This window comes from Apium graveolens, chromosome 9 (genome assembly GCF_009905375.1).
Source record: "Apium graveolens cultivar Ventura chromosome 9, ASM990537v1, whole genome shotgun sequence".
NCBI classification, from domain to species: Eukaryota; Viridiplantae; Streptophyta; class Magnoliopsida; order Apiales; family Apiaceae; genus Apium; species Apium graveolens.
In genome coordinates this window covers 198,295,335-198,303,804 of record NC_133655.1, presented here as the reverse complement: position 1 = coordinate 198,303,804, position 8,470 = coordinate 198,295,335, and the positions used below count along the sequence as shown (strand labels likewise).

The 8,470-nt window shown below is 49.8% G+C and overlaps 1 protein-coding gene across 1 annotated transcript; it reads left to right on the top strand.

The window, feature by feature from the left end:
* Window positions 1-6,106: 6,106 nt before the first annotated feature.
* LOC141685849 (uncharacterized) lies at window positions 6,107-6,955 on the top strand. Its single transcript, XM_074490927.1, has 2 exons — window positions 6,107-6,262; window positions 6,443-6,955. Exons 1-2 carry the CDS (start codon window positions 6,107-6,109, stop codon window positions 6,953-6,955), a joined length of 669 nt encoding a protein of 222 aa, XP_074347028.1.
* The last annotated feature ends 1,515 nt before the right edge of the window (window positions 6,956-8,470 follow it).

Below are 8,470 nucleotides of genomic sequence, written 5' to 3'. Positions count from 1 at the left end.
CTAGACTATCATATGTGGGCTAGAATCGTGGACCAATGTGACTTGGGTTCATGACATGCGAGCTGGGCTCGTGACAGGTGAGTTGGGCTCATGATGTGTGAGCTGGGCTCATGTGACCACATACGCGAGGTGAGCTCAAGTACCTTCAAGCGAGTTGGGCTCAGGTGCTCATATGCGGGCCGGGCTCAGATGCCCACACGCGGGCCGGGCTCATGAGCCCATATCAATATGAAATCAAAGGTAACATTGTATTTATTAATTGAAAAGGAAGGCGGTGCGAGCCGAGGTGACCAGGTTGGCTCGCGTCGTAGGAATTTGTGTGCAACATGGAAAGTAACTCATAGATGATTGAGTTGCTCATAGATTTCGGGGCCGACACGGGTTGTTCCTACAATCACGGGAAGGATTGCGGAGATGCCGCGAGATTGTAGGAAGCGTGTGGAGCCGGTTGAGATTTACGTGACTAATTTGGCTGAAGGCCTGGCTTTATCGTGGGCTTGGGCTACACGGGTTGGAAAACCCTAACCCTAGCCTACGTGACTTGTCCCCCAAGAACTACGTGAGGCTTGATCCCTATAAATAGGGTACGTAGGCACTTGTATGAGACATGAGTCGACACTTGACAGAGAATAACAAACCCTATTCTTTCTTAAGGAGTCAACATACAAGCTCAGCCACCAGTAAATAACCTTCCTCCGCCCATTAACCTCCACAACATTATTTTACGAAATTCTCCCTATAAAAATTGGCACTAGAAGGAGGGGGTTCATTCATCTTAGGGAGAAAGATGACCAAAGAAAGCAAGCAAGCGGCGACACCAGGGAGCGGAGGCAAGAAGAAGGACCCTAATGAGGTCGAACACACGCCCCTAGAGAATCAGGCGCCACCTCCACCAACTGCAACCGTGGACGGGCAGGCTGTGATGACGTATCTCGAAGGGTTGGCTGATCAGATGAATCAGATCAACGCCCGAATGTCAAAGGTAGAAAGAAGCTCGGTCCGGAACGCCAAGCGTAAGGCGCGCCCCCTCAAGGTCTCACAACGTAGCTGGAAGGGCAAAGGCCCTCGGAAGAAGCTGATCCACGATTTCGATGACGTGGCAACCGAGACCAAGCAGAAGAAAGAAACATCGCATGAAAAGGAAGATATACCCCGAGGCCATGATGAGCGGGGCAGCCAGATCTCTACGAGATCGGGGCAGAAGCCAGCTTCATCTGAGGCAAGGTCGACTAGCGTGCTAGACCGAGTGGGTAAAAAACTAAGTGAGCATGACCTCAGGCTCAAATTGGAGAATTGTAAGAAGGAGAGAGAAGGGAAAGAGCCCGTGGATCAGAGAGGCTCGAAAAGAGAACGGGCAGCGACCCCTCCGGAAAAATGTCAACACACCTCGCCCAGGAGGGAGGAGCGACGTAGACGTAGAGACAATCATGAAGAGGAGTCGCAGGCGCGAGCCGGAGGAGGGGGACGTCGTGAACGACCTCAGGGGTCACACCATTCGAGTAACGTGGGTGGTGATAGAGAAGGAGAAGTTGTTAGAGTAAGGGACCTAAGAAGGATCTTAGATGAGATGGAGCGAGAGAAGAGAGGGCCCCCTGCCTCGGCTGCCCCCTCTCCGTTTACGGCGGCTATCCGATCATCCCTCCTACCTCGGGTGTTTAGGCACAACCCCGACCTTCTATTCAATGGTGAAGCCGACCCGGCGGAGTACCTTATATAATTTAACACTGATATGGAAGTCTATCAGGTGCCGGAGATGACCCGCTGCAGACTCTTCGCGACATCACTCAGAGGTAGTGCCCAACAATGGTTCTCCAAGTTGGGACTGGCTAGCATAAGAACGTGGAGGCAATTGGAGGACTTGTTCGTCAGACAATTTCAGTCCACCATCCACTATTCGCCTCCTATGGCCATGTTAGCCAACATCAAGCAAAGGGAGGGGGAGCCCTTGGCAGAATACTTTCGTCGGTTCAACGCCGAGGTCCCCAAGGTGAGAGGAGCCAGTGAGGAGACCATCAAAAATTTCTTGATAGCAGGGTTGAAAGAAGGATCGAAATTTTGGAAGAGCCTCCAAGCGAGTGAGCCGAGGACCTTGGTCGAGTTCTATGAGCAAGCTGAACCCTTCAAGAGGGTAGAGAAATCGATGAGAGAGCTGAAAATCAGCGAGAGCTATCGAGACAAGAGGGACCGATCCTTAAGCCCTGACGAGAGGAGGAAGACATATCGGCATAGTTCGAGCCTAAAAAAGTCTGCCCGGGGCAAAGAGACCGCCAAAGATTCAGGAAGGCCTTATACAAGTAAATGGCAGACACACACCCCTCTAGTAGCCTTTATCGACCACATATATGCTACATATGCGGAGAAGGGGGTATTCAGGAAGGCAACCCCTCTCACAGACTACAATAAAAGAGACACTTCGAAGTATTGTGCATACCATGAGGCCACCGGACACGATACAGCTGATTGTAGATAACTAAAGGATGAGATCGAGACTTTGATTAGACAAGGGAAGCTTACGGAGTGGGTTGTCAAGGAGGTTCGAAAGCACAGGACCGATTATCATCGGGTCTCACATTGGTGGAGACAGCCGGAAGGCAATGGACAGATATGCCCGGGAAACAAAGGACAAGCCCCTCACCAACGTCAACCATCTAAGCCAAAGGCCCCCGGAGCTTTTTGAAAGGGAGGCCGATGATATCGTGTTTAAAGAGAACGATGCAAAATGGGTGCATTACCCTCATACCGATGCCCTAGTCATAAAAATGAAGATTGGGACGGTGAATGTTCACCGAGCAATGGTGGACACCGGGAGCTCGGCTGATGTTCTGACTTATGATGCCTACAAAAAACTGGGATTGTTGGATAAAGAGTTAACCTCGACAGGTGGGCACCTGTACGGATTCAAGGGAAACTCGATCAGAGTGAAAGGGACAATTCGACTCCCGGTGACCATAGGAGAAGAACCTCATGTGGCCACCCAGATCGCTATGTTTATAGTTGTAGACCAGCCTTGTGCCTACAATGTTATAATGGGCAGACCCCTTATGAGGGCGATTAGGATGGTGACCTCAATCCATCATATGACGATAAAATTCCCAACCTCCACGGGGGTAGGCATCTTGAAGAGCTGTCAATACGAATCAAGGGTCTGCTACAATCAGGCACTCAAGGCGGCTGAGTCAAGAAATGCCTCAAGGGAGATAGCTGAAGCAGGTGAATGCAACGTCCCCATGGAAGAGGCAGAGGGCAGGAAAAGAATACGTCCCGAGGGCCATGAGACTTGTAATTTGATTTCAATTGAGGAGTTGCCCAAGAACTACTTCAAGCACATGGGAATTCAGGTGGAACCACGCCCAGGGGCCTTGCTAATGGAAGCCTCTCAGCCCATCATGTTGATACAAGAGAGGATTGTGGAGGAAGCAAGTGATGAAGAAGAGAGCCCAGAACAAATCGCTGCAAGACTTAGGAGAGGGAAGTGGGAATGCAAAGAAACAACAATCACTATGGACTTGTCCAACGGAATCACTCGCACTGTAACTGCAGCCTCTGAACGCTTGATAAATCCGGCCCGAGCTCACCAGCCCGAGCTCAAGGATACGGAAGGTTTGACAATCACGGAAATGGGAAAATCTAGCGAGGCTCGAGCAGATTTAGACCCGAGAATGCCCCCAATGGTTGAAAGGGCTGGGGCCGTAGAGGACACAATCCCGATCTTGGTAGACCCAAATGATCCCTCCAAGGTACTCAGAATAGGCTCTAACCTAAGTCATGACTTGAGAGAGGATCTAGCCACTTCCTAAGGGAGAATTTTAATGTCTTTGCATGGTCACACTCTGATATGATAGGGATTGACCCAAATGTCATGTGCCACCGGCTCAACTTGGACCCGAAAAAGAAGGGGGTTAGGCAGAAGAGATGGCTGATTAGTGGAGAGAGGGCAGAGGCCCTCAAAGAAGAAGTGGATAGATTAATGGAGGCAGGACTTGTGAGAGAAGCCTTCTACCCCATGTGGCTTGCCAACCCCATGCTTGTCAAGATGCCCAATGGCAAGTGGAGGACATGTGTAGACTTCACCGACCTGAACAAAGTTTGCCCGAAGGATAGCTTTCCTCTACTCCGAATCGACCAGCTGGTTGATTCCACGGCTGGGCACGCATTGCTTAGCTTTATGGATGCTTATTCGGGATATAACCAAATCCCCATGTATGGGCCAGATCAGGAGCACACCTCCTTTATTACTTATCGAGGCCTTTACTGTTACATCGGGATGCCCTTCGGGCTCCTTAATGCGGGGACAACCTATCAGAGGCTGGTGAATAAGATGTTCAAACATCAGTTGGGGAAGACTATGGAGGCCTATGTAGATGACATGCTGGTGAAGTCGAAAGAAGCGAGGGATCATGTCCGCCATCTGGCAGAAATGTTCCAGATCCTAAGGGAGTACAGAATGAAGCTCAACCCCCAGAAATGTGTGTTTGGGGTCGAATGGGGGAAGTTTTTGGGATTTATTGTCAACCATAGAGGCATTGAAGCCAACCCAGCCAAGATACAAGCCCTACTCGAGATGAGATCCCCTCGACGGGTGAAGGATGTTCAAAGCTTAACGGGACGAGTGGCTGCCTTGAACCGCTTCGTCTCAAAATCCTCCAATAAATGCCAAGAGTTCTTCAAAGCAATTAAAGGAGCGGAGAGGAATTTTAAGTGGACTGAAGAATGTGAGGAAGCCTTTCCGAACATAAAGAAGCATCTCAGCAGCTCTCCAATATTGTCCAACCCAAAGGCAGGAGAAACTTTGATCCTATACTTGGCTATCTCCGACTTTGCAATAAGTGCGGTATTAGTCCGAGAGGAGGATGGTGTCCAGCTCCCGGTATATTATGTGAGTAAAAGGCTAGCCGATGCCGAGACTCGATACACGAGCCTCGAAAAGCTAGCATATGCTCTGATCCTGGCCTCCCGAAAACTCAGGCCCTATTTTCAGGCACACAAGATAGAGGTGCGAACCTCCTACCCCCTCAGACAAGTGATGCACAAACCAGAGTCTTCTGGTCGAATGTTGAAGTGGACGGTTGAGCTCGGCCAATTTGAGGTGGATTATAAGCCAAGGACTGTGATCAAAGGCCAAGCCCTGGTCGATTTTGTGCTAGAATTTCCTCCACGTCAAGAAGTAGAGTCGGGAGCCCTTGTTGTTATACCTAGCACAGAAGAAGTTGGACTGGAGAGCCAAAATAGTGCCCCATGGTGAAGCCTATTTGTGGATGGAGCCTCTAACGATGATGGAGCAGGAGCTGGAATTGAGCTAATCAGCCCAGAGGCGCACAAGATCAGACGTGCGATCAATCTGGCCTTTCATGCAACCAACAATGATGCCGAGTATGAGGCCCTGATCAACGGTCTCAAGCTAGCTTTGGAAATGAAGGTGGAGAATTTGAATGTGTTTAGTGACTCCATGATTGTGGTCTATCAGATAAACGGGGGGTATCAAGCTAAGGGGCCGAGAACAGAGCTTTACCTGAAGTGCGCACAGAGGATAATCGCGAGGTTCAACGAGGTGAGGCTGGAACTAATCCCGCGTGGGCAGAATGAAGGCGCGGATGAGCTAGCTAAGCTCGGCTCACACCGCGAGAGCACTTTGCTAGGGACCGTGCCCCTTAATATACAGAGGCAACCTAGTGTGCCCGAGCACGAGGTGGGCAGCCTCAGTAATGAGCTCGGCCCCACGTGAATGACACCTATTCTAGCATACATAAAAGAAGGTTCACTTCCGGACGAAAAGAATGAGGCAAGGAGGATAAAATATAAAATAGCCCGCTATGTGATATACGACAGGATTCTATACAGAAGAGGGTTCAGTGTGCCTCTCCTCAACTGCATAGATGGAGATGAATGCAACTACATCCTAAGGGAAGTACACGAGGGCATTTGTGGCAATCACTCGGGGGGTAGCTCTCTAGCTCAGAAAATCCTCCGTCAAGGCTACTACTGGCCAACGCTGAAAAAAGATGCCTTTGAATTCTCCCGAGCTTGTGATAAGTGTCAGCGATATGCCAATTATTACAACAGCCCCGTGGCCTCCCTCACATCCCTCATGAGCCCTTGGCCCTTCTCCATGTGGGGAATTGATCTGATTGGGGAACTCCCGAAGGCCAGGGGAGGTGTCAAGTATGCGGTGGTTGCGGTAGACTACTTCACTAAGTGGGCAGAGGCCGAGCCCCTAGCCACCATCACGGCAAAAAAACTCAGGGAGTTTGTACACAAGGCTATTGTGTGTCGTAATGGCAACCCTTACAAGATGATATCTGACAATGGAAAACAATTTGATAGCAAGGAAATGTGAGAGTTTTGTGAGCAGCTGGGGATTCAGAAGAGCTTTAGCGCAGTCTGTCACCCCCAGAGTAACGGGAAGACGGAGGCTGTTAATAAAATCATTAAGCATACCTTGAAGGCAAAGCTTGAAGAGAAGAAAAGAGCATGGCCAGAGGAGCTCGCCCAGGTCCTGTGGTCTTACAACACTACACCCCGAACCACAACTGGAGAGACCCTTTTCTCTCTGGTGTATGGGTGTGAAGCTATGGTGCCCGTTGAAGTGGGAGCAGGATCTTTTCGAAGGGACAACTATGACTCGGAGGCAAATGAGGTCAATCATCATCTCTATTTGGACATGATCGAAGAAACTCGAGAAGATGCTCAGATCAGGGTAGCAGCATATCAGCAGAGGACAGCTAGGCACTATAACAGTAAGGTTAAAGCCCGAACTTTCAAGGTGGAAGATTTGGTTCTACGCCGGGTCATGCCAAATACCAAGGTGGTGAGTCACAGAGTATTTGGAGCAAATTGGGAAGGCCCTTACAAGATAAAGTCAGTCATCTGGGAGGGAACCTACCACCTCAATGATATGCAGGACAAACTGACCCCGAGAGCCTGGAACGCGGAACACCTCCGCAAATATTTTCAGTAATATTATTCTTTTCAGACTTAGTATTATCTTACAATATTCCTAAGTCTCGGGGGTAGTGCCATATAGGTGCCTCCCTGAGACCACAAGCATGTACTCCTTTCAGTTCCCATTATCTATGAATAAAACGATTGATTTCTATTTTGTGCACTTGACATTTTAACTTTTGTTAAATACCCAGCAGGGGAGCCCATCCTTGGGAACCCATGCGAGGAAAGAACGGTTGTTTTATTAGCATGTTAAGATCACAAATCAGGCCGGGCCCCGGCCCGCTTGACAACAAATATGGGAGACAAGCTGGGCCACGACCCGCTTAGAAAGATATGAGCACAAAGCAAATAAAAGATGAAGCTTAAAAGAGGGGTGGGCACGCGATGCGAGCCCATACCCTGGCTCGCAGGTTCCCAAAATGCGACCCAGGAGGCCCAGCCCTCCACCAAACATGGTCAGGGTCGCATCATGCGAGCCCATACGACAACGCGTGCAAAACTTGTGAATTAGTAATGATGCGAGCCTGTTCCACTTAGCATTTTTCGACAAATTTTGATCGATTGAACAAAAGGTGCAAGCTGATTAGCTGGGCTCGCTGTGAAAGTGTAACGCTCGCCATACGCGGCCAGAGTTATGATAACTTTTGGTCAGTAGAGGCGTGATAAGAAAACATAAAAATAAAGAAAGCCAGCTAGCACCGTAAAGACATACGCAGGCACAAAAGACTTGACATTTTATACAAACAAAAGTTAAATAAGTTAGGCCCCGAGGCAGAATATTTCAAATACAAGCGCGAGGCGAGAGGGGTGCTCGCTTACCCAGTCAAAAGTCTAGTTCTAATTAAAATTACATCAAGGGTTATCAGCCTCTGCTCCCCCACGATTTTCATCACCAGCGACCTGGGCATGCTCGGCCGCGAGCCGAGCCTCCTCAGCAATTTGGGCATCCCTCTCCATCTTTAGCTTCAGCTTTTCAGCATGCCTCGCTGTGCTCGCACCCAGAGCCGCCCAATCGAAGTCAGGAACCTTCTTCATAAAGACTTTCATAAAATTCCTGGCTCCCAGGTTCCTAGCATCAGCGAGGGCGGCCTCACGGCCCTCGGTCAGGGCAGAGACTGATCCCTCCAGCTCGAGCATCCTCTCCTCGAGGGCATCCTTCTCATTCTTCCATGCCTCAGCAGCCAGGTCATGAGCTTCCTTCTGCTCCCTTAGGGCCTGGTCGTGAGCAGCGTTCATGTTAATTATCTTCTGATTATAATTGTTCACCAGTGTAACCTTCTCTTGCCCGTGCTCAGCGACCTTACTCTGAAGGGATTTGACTTTAGACTCGAGCTTTGTGTTGGTCTGGCTGAGGGCTCGCATCTCTCGAGCCTTAGACAGCTGACGATAGTAAACTTCGGCCGCAGCTCGAGACAGTGCATCCTGATTGACTTCGAGACCAGAAGAAGACCAACCCTTTGCATCCTGCTCGCTGATGTGACCTTGAGCGAGTCGGCCGAACGTGGTCACAACCATATTGGCAGAAGAA

Coding starts and splice junctions, on each gene's coding strand:
- LOC141685849 (XM_074490927.1), top strand. CDS start 6,107: ATGTGGGGAATTGATCTGATTGGGGAACTCCCGAAGGCCAGGGGAGGT. Junction 6,263..6,442: donor AGTTTGTACACAAGGCTATT/GTGTGTCGTAAT, acceptor CATACCTTGAAG/GCAAAGCTTGAAGAGAAGAA.